The sequence below is a fragment of the Sorex araneus genome, chromosome 8 (genome assembly GCF_027595985.1).
Source record: "Sorex araneus isolate mSorAra2 chromosome 8, mSorAra2.pri, whole genome shotgun sequence".
NCBI classification, from domain to species: Eukaryota; Metazoa; Chordata; class Mammalia; order Eulipotyphla; family Soricidae; genus Sorex; species Sorex araneus.
In genome coordinates this window covers 46,748,984-46,763,655 of record NC_073309.1, presented here as the reverse complement: position 1 = coordinate 46,763,655, position 14,672 = coordinate 46,748,984, and the positions used below count along the sequence as shown (strand labels likewise).

The window sequence follows — 14,672 nt, the reverse complement described above, 5'->3', positions numbered from 1 at the left end:
GCGTGTCGCTGGAGGGGCGGAGTCACAGGAGGCGGGACCTGTTGCTAAGGAAACACTTCCAAAGCGCGTCCCGAGGCGGCGCGACTGCGCTTGCGTGGTCTTGACGCTCGCGCTCGCGCGCCGCGGTTTGAAAGGCCCGAGCCTCGCGCGCTTGCGCACTTGCGGCAGCGCGGGGAGAAGCCCCTCGAACAAGCCTTCCCCGCCCCCTGAGCCCCCCCCGAACTCCGATTCTCCTTCATCCTTCGGACTGAGCGTTCTGCCCTCGACGACTTGACATGCCGGAGATCCGCCTCCGCCATGTCGTGTCTTGCAGTAGCCAGGACTCGGTGAGCCACTTGGCGCGGGTGCGGGATGAGGGGACGGGAAGACGCCGGGGCGTCCCGGAGGGGCTCTGGAAGAAGTTTTAGAATGTAGGCGCGAACTTCCTGGAAGTGTGCGGAGGGCGCTGGGGGAATTTCCAGGAGGCTGTGAAGTGAATTCGGGGAGCGATGTGGCATAGAGGAACTTCCGGGCTCGCGGGAACTTCCGGGAGAGAAAGGCGGTGTCGGGGCGTTCGCCCGGCCCGCGGGCCAACTCGGAGGGGAGAGAGTGGGGGGCGCCAGGCAGAGGGGGGGGGCGAGGATGCAGGACACGTGGATCTGGGGGCACTCCAGAGGCCTGGGCGCACCTCAGGGGTGGAGGGTCGAGCCGGGGGCCCCGCGCCTTGTGTCTGACTTCTCCCCTCTCGTCCTTCTCCACAGACCCACTGTGCAGAAAACCTGCTCAAGGCCGACGCCTACCGGAAGTGGCGTGCCGCCCGGGCGGGCGAGAAGACCATCTCGGTGGTGCTCCAGGTGACCGCGCCCCGCCGCTGCCTCCGCGCCCTGCGCACCCCGAAAGCCGAAAGCCGGGGTCGGGGCAGCCCTCGAGCCGCGCCGTGGTGGCGTGAGGCGCTCGCCTTTTCTTCTGGGCCTCAGTGCCCCTACCTGGAAAATGGGCGTGTGCCAGGCCCCGCCGGTTCGCCGTAGGGACTGGGCAAGGGGGCTAGCCAGAAACCGGCCATAGTTTCCTCAGCCGGAGCAGAGTGCCTCCCGCCCGGCCCCATGACCTGCCCTCCAGTGAGTGGGTCTTGGGTGGCCTTGGTCACTGAAGCCGGGGTTGGGGGTTAAAGGCGAGGGTCTGGGGGCCGCTCCTGGGTCTGTATTCAGGGATGATCCCTGCCCCGTATGCCCGCAGGGGATGGAACCAGGGTTCTGTGTGTGCAAGGCAAGCCCTTAAGTTTCGAATTAGGGGTCTTTTTTGCTTCGGGGCCACACCCGGTGGTGCTCAGGACTCGCTCCTGGCCGCTGGGACTCGAACTCTGGTTGGCTGTGTGCATGTTGGCTCCTTACCCACTGTATTCGCTCTCTGGCTCTACTTTGGGTTCCGGGCCTTATTTATATAGGTCACTGTCACTGTCATCCCGTTGCTCATCGCTTTGCTCGAGCAGGCACCAGTAACGTCTCTCATTGTGAGACTTATTGTTACTGTTTTTGGCATATCCAACACGCCATGGGTAGCTTGCCAGGCTCTGCCGTGCGGGCGTGATACTCTTGGTAGCTTGCCGGGCTCTCTGAGAGGGGCGGAGGAATCGAACACGGGTCAGCTGGGTGAAAGGCAAATGCCCTACTGCTGTGCTATCGCTCCAGCTCATTTATATGGGTCAGAGATTCTATTTTATTGCTTTTGTGTAGGGGTGGGGAGAATCACACCTTGAGGTGCTCTGGGGTGTCTCCTGTTAGTGATGGGGGGAGCATAGGGGAGTATATGTGGTGCCAGGGGTGGAAGTGATAGGCTGTGAGTAAGGCAAGCACCCTACCCGCTGTACTGTCTCCTGCCTAAGGCAGCCCTCTTTTCAAGATTGGGAATGGGAAGCTCAGGGCGCAGAGAGGGGTTTAGTCAAAGTTGCCAGCCATGGAATGCTGGCTGGGTTCTCTCTGTGGGCTTTTTGGTACTTGCCTCCACCACGGGCTCCTAGGCCCTGTAAGAAGGGGAGAACAGAGGTTGAGCCTGAGCTGGTGATGGAATTCCAAGTAGGCAGTTCCTGTTGGGAGGAAAATAAAGACCTGATGCTCCTGCCTGCAGAGCTCTAGTCCTTTGAACCATCTCCCTAGCTCAGACTTTAGGAGTTTCAACATCTCCTCAGTCCCTAATATTGTAAGGAAAATGGAAGCCTACCTTTGTTCCTGTAGAATATGTAGGAAAAAAGACCTGCACGTGCCTTGTCCGTCTGTTCTCTGCCAGGTGCTGGAGAGGATACTGTCCCCTTCAGTAAATGGCAGTGCTAAGACTTAAACCCCGACTGGCTCATCCCACTGTTTCATCCCCGCAGTCTGGCCTTTTGGAACAGGCCCTGTTAACTTTATTCTGGATTGAGAGTCTGGGCCAGGAACCCACGTTTGTGTTGGACACAGTATAGTCTCCATTTGTGTCCCTTTTACCTCGTGGTATTGGAAATGTAGTATAGCCTTTTAAGAACTAGAAGCTAAGCATTAGAAAAACACAGAGAGTTCAACATTTTCTCTTTTTTGTTGTTGTTGTTTTTAGGGGGTGTGTTCTTTGAGGCCTCAGATGCATGCGTGCAAAACAAATGCCCCTGTACTATCTCTCCAGCCCAGACTACAAGATTTCCTGGGTTTCTTTTTTCATTCTTTGTGTTTTTCTGGCTCCGTGTTCTGGGGTCATTCCCAAGTGGTGCTTGGGGAACCATGGAGTACTGCGGCTTGACCCACGCCTCCCAAGTGCAAAGCATGTGTTCCCACCCCTTGAGCCATCCTTCTGGCTTTCTTTTTTTCCTTAAGAGTTCATTTATTTTGGTGTTTTGGGTCACACCTACCAATGTTGGGGGCTACTCCTAGGTCAGTGCTGGGGGGAGGGGCTGGGGACTCTCAGTAGTGCATGGACGGTGCAGGAGCTTGAACCCAGAGCTCCCACGTGCATAGCATGTTTTCTAGCCCTTGAGCCACCTTCTTGGCCTCCTTTTTTTTTTTTAAGTGAGTGTATTTTGGGCAGCAGTGGGGTTTGGGGGTGTGCCCAAGTGTGTTCAGGAGGGCCGATGATGATCCTCAGTCAACTGAGTTGGTGGTTCAGTGCAAGGGCTTGAGAATGTGGGTTCAGGGCTTGAGAACCCGGGCCACCCTGAGTGCTGCTCAGGGACTTTAGGACTGTACTTGATATTGCTTCAGGGGACCATGTGCTGGGGATCACACTGGGCTTGACTCCATGCAAAATGTGCACCTTAATCACTCTACTTTGTCACAGTATTTATTTATTTATTTATAATTTTATTGAATCACCGTGAGATAGTTACAAACTTTCATGTTTGGGTTACAATCTCATAATAATCAAACACCCATCCCTCCACCAGTGCACATTCCCCATCACCAATATCCCGAGTATACCCCCCCTTTCCCACCCTCCCACTGCCTCTATGGCAGACAATATTCCCCATACTCTCTACTTTTGGGCATTGTGGCTTGCAACACAGACACCGAGAGGTCATCATGTTTGGTCCATTATCTGCTTTAGGCATGCATCTCCCATCTCAACTGGTTCCTCCAGCCATCATTTTCTTAGTGATCCCTTCTCTGTTCCATCTGCTTTCTCCCCTCCATTCATGAAGCAGTCTTCCAGCTATGGGACAATCCTCCTGGCCCTTGTATCTACTGTCCTTGGGTGTCAGCCTCATGTCTCACAGTATTTATGTGGTGTTTTGTTTTTTGGTTTGGGAGCTATACCCGGCGGTACTCAGGGCTTACTCCTAGCTCTGTGCTTGGGGGTCACTCCGGACTAGCATTGCTCAGGAGATCACGTGAGGTGCTGGTGATAGAATCAGAATCAGCTGTGTGTAAGGCCAATGCCCTGCGCCCGACCTATCTCCTTTTTTTGTTACTTTGGGCCTCACCTGGCACCAGTAGGTTCTTAGAGATTCCTTCTAGTGTGCTAGTGGACCATGTGGTGGTTTGAACCTGGTGCTCCTGCCAGCAGAGCATATGCTCTAGTCCATTGAACCATCTCCCTAGCTCAGACTTTAGGAGTCTGAACATCTCCTCAGTCCCTAATATAGTAAGGATAATGAAAGCTAACCCTTATTCATTGGGACAACTAGGCACTGTTCTGAACGCTTCATGGATTAGCTCATTGAATCCTCATAAAAACCCCATGACCTAAAGTCTATTATTACCCCCATTTTATAGATGAGGAAACTGAGGCCTAGCAAAGTTATGCAACTTGCCTAGAGACAATGCTGTAAACTTGAGGGAGATACAGTCACTGACTATTTAGTCTTGGGACCTAAATTCAAGTCCCCAGCTCTCCCTCTTACTCACTCTGTCACCTTAGGCAAATCGTTACATTTCCCTGAAGTTCTTTTCTCATTTGTTCATTGGGGATCATCTCAGCCTTGAGTTATTATGAAAACTTTGTGACATAATGTCTACAGAGGTGTTCTGTCAACATGTGGTTGTTTGTGTAAAGGGAGGGATCCTGGTGTTTATTGCTGGGTGATAATCCTGTGGGACTCCCTTATGATTAGGTGACTGCAGGAAAAATGGCATTTTGGTCTATAGTTAGTGGCATTGGCAGCAAAAAGGAGGCAAAAGAGATAGAACTCGGAGGGTGAGGAAACCAGAGGGGCCAGCACCAGGCACTGGGTCCCCTGGCTGGGGCAGCTGAGGGGGAGAGGCAGCTGTTGTCAAGGTAGGAAAGCGCCCCCTTTCCCCCCGAGAAGTTTATGTATTAATTTGAGGTGTCCAGGTTTGATGTGTTTTTGGGACTTTGTTACGGCAGTATCTAGAGACAGCAGAGAAGTATGGAAATTGTCTGCCCAAGGTCTGGACGTGGAGGCTTAGTGGTACCAGAATTCATTCATTCATTCAGTGAAGGTGTTGATCAAGCACCTTGTATAGGCCATGCACTGTTTTATGTACTTGAACTGTGTGTCAGGGGATAGCACCAGACCAGCTATGTCAGGCCAGTGGCATTTCACCTGTAGGGAAGGAGCTACTAATCCTCAAGTGAAACAGTTGTCAGATGATGTGGCCATGAGAGAAAATGAAATGAAGGAAAGCTAATACCCCAGCAAGGGGAGGAGGCTGTGGTGAGAGGTTTTCATTTAAATGTGAGTCTCAGGGGGCTGCCCCCAGAAAGGGAGTTTGTGCAAAGGGAATCCTTGGAGTGTCTGGAGAAGGATGCAGACTCCCAGGTGGGATTGTGGGTGGGTGGAGTTGGCCAGAGGGATACGAGGAAACAATGACTTAATGGGCTGGCAGAGGATGACTCTCAGCATGCAGACTCTGATGGAGGTTCTGGTTTCCATGTGGCAAATTCCAGTGGTTTCCAGCAGGTAGGACATGGCATTTCATATAAATGTAGGAGCAAGTAGCCTTGCAGCCATTGTTTTTTTTTTAATTTTAATTATTTATTTATCAAATCATCATGAGATATAGTTACAAAGCTTTCACAATTGAGTTTTAGTCATACAATGATCGAACACCCATCTCCCCACCAGTGTACATTTTCCACCACCATTGTCCGAAGAATCCCTTAAGCCCACCCCACCCCCTGCCTCAATGGCAGATAATTTCCTTTTTTCTCTCTCTACTTTGGGGCATTATGGTTTGCAATACAGTTACTGAGAGGCCATCATGTTTGGTCCTTCATCTACTTTAAGCACACATCTCCCGTCACGAGCCATCCCTTCTCTATCTCAGCTGCCTTTGCAGCCATTGTTTATCCCCATCATCTGCCAGCTTTGGTGTCACTCCAGATTCACTGAATGCTCACTTTAGTCCTTGGGGGTTTATGGGGTTGGAGGGTAGAGGTGAGGGGTCACTCCTGGCTATACCCATGAGCTATTCCTGACTCAGCTCAGGGGATCATATGTGAGTCTGAGGATGGAACTGCATGCAAGGCAAGCTTCTTACCTTCTGTACTGTTTCTCTGCTTCATCATTTTAGTGTTTTGGAAGTGAGTGACAAGACAGAAGTTTCTTGTGTTTTTTTTTTTTTTTATTTTTTAATTACTCTTTATTTTCTCATTCAAAGCATATTGTGCAACCTCTGATTATTACCACACCAGACTCAACCCTTGGCACATGACAGCCTCACACCATTTCTGTTTGTGGTGACCACAGGAGGCTCTGTCCCCTGCTCTTTGCTGGCCACTCCAGAGCTGAAGAGGATGGCTGGGAGCCAGCACTGCTCTGGAGCTGTTTCATCAGGACAAACGCCCAGCAGTACACAGGCACGTGACTCCCTATTCATTTGCCTGTGGGTTTCTGATCACTCACTTTGCCAGTGTGGCGTTTGAAATTTGTTTTCATCTTCTAATGTGGGTGCAGTTCAGTGTGTCCCCGGAAAGGGTGTCCTTTAATGTGCCCATTCCCACCCAGATTTCACCTGATGCTCCTTTGACTACTACACCTGCACCCTCCCCCCCACACCCCCCCCCCCCCGCCTGCCCGCCCCAGGGAACGGGCACCTGACTTTTATTTGGGGGCAAGGGGAGTTGTTTGGGGCCGCATCCCTGGGTGCTCAGGAGCTGTGCCTGACTCTGCTCAGGAGTGACCTCTGGTAGGTGGAACTGAGGGTTTGGCCACACGCAAGACCAGCCTCGCCTTCTGTGCCGTCTCTCCTGCCCTGCTCCAGAATTTTAACATCACACGTTAGTTTGGCCTGGTTTGGAATCTTTTTTTTCTTCTTTTTTATTTTCCCCATTTTTGGGAGCCACACCTGATGGTGCTAAGGGCTTACACCTGGCTCTGAACTCAGGGATCATTCCTGGCAGACTTGTAGGGTACCAGGGATTGAATTGCTGTCAGCTGAGAGCAAGGCAAGTAAGTACCCTACCCGATGTGTTATGTAGCCCTGGTGTGGAATCTTCGAAGTGGACTCACCCAGTGCATGCTTTTGTGTCTGGCCACTGTCACTCCACCTGGTTTGTGTGAGTTTCAGCCATAACCTGGGGTGGGGCGATAGCGGGGCATTTTTGTTTCTATGTGGGTAGGCCCTGTGTCAAGAGAACTAATGTGATTTTGTTTAAATTTATTTTTCAAATGTATATTATGCATATACTGCAAAATTCAGCAGACAAAAGAAGCCCTTGGATTCCACTTTTTGATACCAAGTTCCCCCTCCTGAGATAACCCTGTCAGCACTTTTTTTTTTTTAATTTTTTATTGAGTCACCATGTGGACTCAATGGTGACTTTGAGGTTTAAGTCTCAGTTATACAATGCTCGAACACCCATCCCTTCACCAGTGCACATATTCCACCACCAAGAATCATAGTATAGCTCCACCCCGTCCCACCACACCCCTTGCCCTCCCCCCACATCAGCACTTTTTTAATGTATGGGAGGTGGTTGGTTGCTTAGGAGCTACTCCTGACTCGCTCAGGAATCACACCTAGCAGTGCTTGGGGGACCTATGCAGTATTGGAGATCAAATTGGATCTGTCACATGCAAAGCAAGTGTCTTACAAGCTGTGCTATCTCTCCAGTCCTGTCAGCGTTTCTGCGCCTCTTAGCCCTCACAGGCCGTTCTGTGTACTTAAAAGTATGAACACCTCCCTCCCCCCACCCCACTTCTGAAAGGCATCCAGGCTCCCCATCATCCTCCCATCGGTTCTTTGCAAATAACACTAGCTCTAAGTGAGCTACTGTCATTGCATAATGTTTGACCTTATTCTCCCAAGCCACGTGTGACGTTGACTGTCATGTAGAACCTCATCTTACCAACTGTCTCAAACGCTGGGCTGGTTTCCATGTCTCCTTTGTCTCACTCTCAGGGATTGTGTGCCTGCCTTTCAGGGATTGTGTACACACCAAGTCTGCCTTGTGGAACAGGCACGGGGCACTCGATCCCTTCTATCAGCCAAAACTTACATGCTTTACTTTTTTTTTCAAAGCTAAACAAATTTTTGATTGAATCACCGTTTGTTCAAAATTATAAAGTTATGCATGATTGGTTTTCAGGTGTACCATGTTCCAACACCAGTCGCTAAGCACTGCTGGATTGGACATATCCCCCCTCGATTTACTTAACATTAGATTCATCACTGTAATTATGGAGAGTGTCCAATTCCATGGTTTTTACTCGATTGACAGTGATATGTGTCATCATCACTGTCTCAGACAGAATATATTCATCACCTCAGCAACCACTGAACTACCCTTCCTCTGTAGAATCTAGATCATAGAATCTAGATCATTACAGTGTGTGTGTGACTTTTGAGCCTGGCTCAAAAGGGGGCCCTATGCTGGGTCTTCAGCCTGCATTGGCCACTTGCAAGGCACATACCTTATCCCCTCCCGGTACCAGCTCTCATCCCAAGTCTGGCTTCTTTCACGCAACACATCTTTAAGGTTCGTCCCTGTAGTTGGAGCGATGATTAGCACTTCACTCCTTTTACAGCTGAGTACTATTCCATGTGTGGGTGTACTGACCAATAAAGATCCATTCATAAACTGATGAGCATTTGGTTTGTTTCATTGTATAAACATTTTTATGAGGAAAAAAATGTAAGGACCTGAGCGATCTCACAAGGGGTTAAGTCACTTACTTGCCTTCCATGTAACTGACCCTGTTTGATTCCTCACACCACATATTGTTCCCCAAGCACCACCAAGAATGATGACACATGAGTACAGAGTCAGGAGTAAGCCTTGAGCACCACCATGTGTGTCCCCAAATAGGAAAAATTTTTTTTTTCTTTTTGGGTCACACCCGGCAATGCACAGAGGTCATTCCTGGCTCATGCACTCAGGAATTACCTCTGGCGGTGCTCAGGGGACCATATAGGATGCTGGGATTCGAACCCGGGTCGGCCGCGTGCAAGGGTGTGCTATCACTCCAGCCCCAGAAAATGTTTTTAATGTATCAAAAAACATATATTAGGGAGTATTTGTGTGTATTTTGTGGGGTGGAGAGATGATTGCAGCAAACCTACCTATCTTTTTTTGTTTCAGACTTTTGGGCCATATTGAGTGACGCAGAGGACCATATGGGAAACCAGGGATTGAACCCTGGTTGACCACATGCAAAGCAAGCGCCTTACCTACTCTGCTATCTCTCCAGGCCTTAGATCTCCCTGTCTTGCAAATATGAGGCCAGTAAAACCACAAATTCAGTCCTAGGTATGCTCAAGAGCAATCCCAGTGGCTCTACTATTTGGGATGCGATAGGCCACAACAGTGTCTCTGATCTTTGGTGTACTGCCACCAGGTGTGTGTGACCTCTGCAGTGACCCTGCAATCCTGGCTGAGCCCTAAACCCAATGTATGAGCACCATCAGCAAGGGTGTGGGTCAACCTCTAGGGAAACAGAAGTGGTTGAGTATGCAGCAAGAATTGTTCTTTTAAAGTACAAATAGATGTCGCCTCTGGCTGTAGGGTCTGTGTATGTGTTTTGGTGTGGAGGTTGGACTATACTCAGCAATTTTTCAGGGATCATTCCTGGTGGAGCTTGTGGGCCGTATGTGGTGCTTGGGTTTAAACCATGTTGGCTGAATGCAAGGCCAGCACCCTACCTGATGTACTATTTCTCTGCCTCCAAGATGTTTTGTTTTCATCCACTTAAGCCCATGGCAGGTGATCTGTTCCAGTAGTGGCAGGAAGTGGATGTGGCAAGCACAGAATCTGAATTGTAATGATGAAATGTAATGATCTCTTGTAACAAGTGGGGACAGAGGCAAGCCACTCAGAACCATAGTTATAGCTTGGGGCATTTGTTCCTTGGGCCAATGGTTTTCTCTGTCACTTGAGCCAAAGCCTATCCCTATATTTCTTTTTTGGGGGAGGTTGTAGGGGGAGGTGGATTTTGGGTCATCAGCCATGTTTAGGGCTTACTCCTGGGTCTGTGCTCAGAGGTCACTCCTGGAGGTGTTTGGGGACTTTAGTAGTACCAGGGATCAAAGCTGGGCCAGCGTATGCAAGGCAAGCTCCTGACCTGTAGCACTGTCTCTCTTGCGCTGTATTCCTCTATGTCTTCATAGTAGCACTATGAAGTGGAAGTTGTTACTGTCCCATCTAACAGATCAGGAAATTCAGGCCCCGGGGATGGGCGTCCAGGATCACACAGCCCTAAGTGCACAGAGCTGAGATAAGCCAGACCCTGTACTGAGTAGGGGGACATGACTGGGTATGACTCAGATATTGTCTTTGTCCATAAGGACTCGAAGTGTTTGGTTGGGCAGACAGGCGCAAGCCACAGAAAGAGGAGCTCCTATGAGGAGATGGGAAGTCTCCTCAGGTGGAGTAGGGAGTGTGGGGGCCCTTGGGTGTAGACAACTGGCTGGCACAAAGGTCCTGGGGGAGGAGCTGGCTGTTCCTGGGACTGGAGGCTGACTGGGGCTAGAGAGCAAGCAAGGTGTTGCAGAGGGCCTTGGGGACCGCCTTGGAGCCAGTGCAGTACCACACACCATGCTGGCCTGTGTCCAGGGCAGCCTCAGAGAGCAGCTGAGGGGCAGGAGGCCAGTTCTCAGTACCAAGGAAGCCTCTGCACCCCCTCTGGCTGCAGCACACCTACTGTGTGGAGGGTGAGCACCTCAGGCTCCCCGCTGTTCGAGTTTGGGGGAGTTACATAACAGCCTGCTATCTCTGAACAAACTGGTGTGAAGCAGAGCTAATAACAACCCAGCCGGTGGCTTGGGGTGAAGCGAGGACATGAGCATCGTGACTGGCGCACCATGCGCCCTGAGATGCTAGCTGCCTTGTGGTAGGTACCATTCTGTGTCCCCTTCCCTTGTTCAGGAGGAGGGTCCTTGGAACCATCTTCCCCTTCTGTGCGGGAGGAAGAGAGGCTCCTGTCTGTCCCCTGGGATTGCTTTGCGGGCAGGGCTGGGCAGAGCCTGGGTGAGTGAGCTCGGGCCAGGGGAGGAGGGTGGCCTCTGCTTTTCAGGATTGCAGTGACTTGTCATTCGAGGATCCAAACTGGAAGGCAGGATTGGTCCTATGTGCCTTTTACCCCAGGGTGCGCGCTGTGCCTATAACTAATGGGATGGCAGATCTCAGAGCTTACTCCTGGCTCTGTGCTCAGGGTTCACTCCGGGCAGTGGACCATATGTGATGATGGGAATTGAAGCTGGGCGGGCTGCATGTAAAGGCACCCACGCTCCAGCCCCAGGCCTTAGAGTAGCACTTTCCTTCTGCTGACAAATAATCATTATTATTGTTTTTCCATTTTTATTAAGGTTTTGTAATTTATAATGCTGTTAATAATAGTTTCATGCATATATGATTCCAACACCACACCTCACTACCAGATATTTTTCTTATAGGGCCTCCCACATGCAAAGCATGCGCTCAGTGTGCGGAGCCCACACTCCGGCCCCTGACAAACAGTCCTTGCAGAGGGCCAGAGCATGCCTCCCAACTGACAGCAGTAGGAAACCTACCATATGCTGTGCCAGTATGATTTCATCCTCATTTCACATTATTGTTTTGGGAGACACACCCAGAGAGGTGTTCAGGAGCTACTTTGATGTATTGTTTGGGGTCATACCCAGCAGTGCTTTGGAGACCCCACAATAGCAGGGGTAGTTCTCAAGGCTCCTGCCTGTGTTGTACATGCCCCAACATCTGTCACCTTTCACAGATGAGGAAACTAAGGCTCTGGGAGATTAGGTTACAAGACCATAAAGCTTGTGTGGCAGACCTGGGATCCAGACCAAGAATCTTGGTGAGGGAAAAAAAAAATCAAAGAAGCCCCTCTCAGGGGCTTGGAGTCCTGTGTCCTTAGGGTGGGAGTGACAAATCTGCATTAGGCAGCAGGATTGTCTGAATAAAATGATAGCTGTAGTAACTCTGCAGGCACTGCCCAGGAGACACCCTCCTGCCCCTTCCTGCCCCCTCCTGTACCCTTGTGGCCATGGTGTGATCGGCTCATCTGGCAGAGGCACCTGGACATTGTTTGGTGGGGGAGATTCGGTATTATCCAGGTGTCTTACTGGGGAGGTCACATATGTGTTTGGTACTGTCAGGGATAGGGTGTTATACACATTCACCCAATGAATGTTTTCCCAGCTTTTGATTCCTGGTAATGCCCCATGCATTGGACTCAGTGACAGCCCTTGACCCCTGGCCCTCATTGCCACAGATATTGACATTACTCCGAAACAGAGAAGCCTGGGTGGGGTTGTCACTGAGGGCCTGCCGAGAGCACAGACACAGAGTAGACACTGACTGTGGTCTTCTGTCCCCGTAGCTGGAGAAGGAAGAGCAAATACACAGCCTGGACATTGGCAACGATGGCTCGGCCTTCGTGGAGGTGCTGGTGGGCAGCTCGGCTGGGGGCTCCGGGGAGCAAGATTACGAGGTAAGCTGGGGTTTGATATGGGCTCTATGCTGATCCCGATCCAGGGTGCCCTCCTGGCTGTTCCCCCAGTGCCTCCTGGTACCAGCCCTGTGGAGTAGAGTCACGTGGCCCAGCACCCTCTGGGGGAGCTCCATGAATATAGGAGATTAGCTGGGGGAGACACGGATTGTACAAACACGTACTCTCGACTGGTTCAGACTCAGTTCTTGCTTGAGAGCAGGACTGCTCTTCCCTAACCTGGTTGCCCTCCTGGCCGCTCCCTCAGCTGTCCCAATAAACTGCGGTTCACCACTGTCGAGGAGGCCGCTCTCATCCATTAGTGCCAAGCATTTTGCAGGAATGCCTTTTGCTCTACAGTGTTTGTTTAAAGTGGGCACAGTTCTTTTACTGCTTGAATCCATGAGAGCTGCATTGGTGAGATCATAGTTAGCCAACCGGTTAATCTACCACATGTGTTTGGGTAAAAAAAAATGTATAACCAAGAGAGTTCCAGTTTACTATAAGGTAGGTTCTTGTAGCCAAAGATTGCTTTTAACTGGGCTGCATTTTGCATATGATAAAAATGCACTGGTCTCACTGAAGAGGTAAGTATTTTGTTTTGTTTTGTTTTTTTTGCTTTTTGGGTCACACCCAGCAATGCACAGGGGTTACTCCTGGCTTTGCATTCAGGAATTACTCCGGCAGTGCTCAGCAGACCATATGGGATGCTGGGAGTCGAACCCGGGTCGGCCGCGTGCAAGGCAAACGCCCTACCCACTGTGCTATTGCTCCAGCCCCAGAGGTCAGTATTTTGGGGGCCATAGGAGTTCACACCCGATGGTGCTCAGGGGCTACTTCTGGCCCTGTGCCCTGGAATGATCCTGGGGTACTTAGGGGGAGCCATATTCAGTGCCCTGGATCTGCCGCATGCAATGGCTTAAAACAACCAGTTCCTTATATTACAATTTTGGAGATCAGACTTTAACATCAGTCTGTTAGTGCTAGAATCAAGGTCTTGGCTTGGTGGCATTCCCCCTAAAGGCTCCAGGAGCCAATCCATCTTTTCATCTGTTCAGCTTTAGAGCCACCTGTGTTTCTTGGCTTTGTCCCACCTTCAGAGTCACCAATCACAGGGCTTCCACCTTCACCTACCAGGCAGACTCTTTGGCTTTCCTTTTCCAATAAAGACCCATGATTGTTTTAGGTCCCCCTGGATAAATAACCCAGGGTGATCTCCCTACCTCCTTTATGCAAAATTTGCCTTAGTCACAGGTTCCAGGCATTAGAAGGTGGGCACTTGTCAGGAGTGGGGGAGAATTATTCTGCTTATCATCATCTCTAATATTTTCTTCTAGAGCTTTATATTTTTATTTGTTCATTATTGTGCCAGGGATAAAATCCAGGGCCTCATATGAGGCATGTGCTATATCACTGAGCCACATTCCTAGCCCTGTTATTATTTTATTATTATTTTTGTTCTTAATTTTATAGGGGTCATACACGGCCAGCACATGCCTCTGGTGTTCAGGCCCAAAGTGCTTGGAGGGCATCTGGACTGCTCCTGGTAGTTCTTGGGTCACCAAGCTACATACAGAGGTGCTCAGGGGGCTTTGCAATGCTGGTGATCAAACCTAGGCCCTTGCCACATGCAAGGCATGTACTCCACCGCTTGAACTGTACCCCTGGCCCTGATAAGGATTTCTTGATGCTAATAACACAGTTGTAATAGTGAATATTAAAATCAGATTATGTTGGGCTTGCAACTTTAGTCTTCAAGATTCTTTTGGCTATTTTAGAACCTTTGCATTTATTTCCGTATAATTATAAAGCTATCATATCACTAACTTTATTTCAGAACCACAGGAGAGTTGCTAAAGTAGGATTCTTCACTTTTTTCCTCTTCACTTCTTTTTCCCAAATGTTAACACATATGTACTTATTTTTTCACTGAGCTGGAAATAGCTTATATTCATGATGCCCCTTTATCCCTACAGATTCCGTTATAAAAACAGACATTTTCTCACATAGTCTCAGTACCATCGTCAAACTGAAGAAATTCGCTTTGGAATAGTGTCTTTGGATCTCAGACCTCATTCTGATTTCCTTCATTTTCCCTAAATGGCCTTTTTTCGGGGGTGTGGGGGTATTTGAGTTATACTTGTCAGTGCCCGAGGATCACTCCTGGCAGTGCTTGGGGAACTGTATGCAGTGCCGGGGATTGAACCAAGGTCAGCTGTGTTTAAGACAAGTGCCTTCATCCCTGTACTGTCTTTCCAGCCCAAGACCTTTGTTGTTTTTCATTTGGGAGCCATTCTGATGGGGTTCAGAGACTATACCTGACTGAGTACTCAGAGGCCTCTAT

The 14,672-nt window shown here is 49.9% G+C and overlaps 1 protein-coding gene across 3 annotated transcripts in view; it reads left to right on the top strand.

The window, feature by feature from the left end:
* Positions 1-86: 86 nt before the first annotated feature.
* XRCC1 (X-ray repair cross complementing 1) overlaps positions 87-14,672 on the top strand; it is a 35,808-nt gene continuing 21,222 nt past the window's right edge. For 2 of the 3 annotated variants that reach the window (XM_055146358.1, XM_055146357.1), the window contains exons 1-3: positions 87-326; positions 741-833; positions 12,221-12,331. In XM_055146358.1, the coding sequence (XP_055002333.1) occupies positions 276-326; positions 741-833; positions 12,221-12,331 (255 nt within the window). In that variant the 5' untranslated portion in view covers positions 87-275. Of the gene's footprint in view, positions 327-740; positions 834-870; positions 1,098-12,220; positions 12,332-14,672 lie in introns of those variants that run through there. The other variant, XM_055146359.1, reaches the window with a different exon arrangement.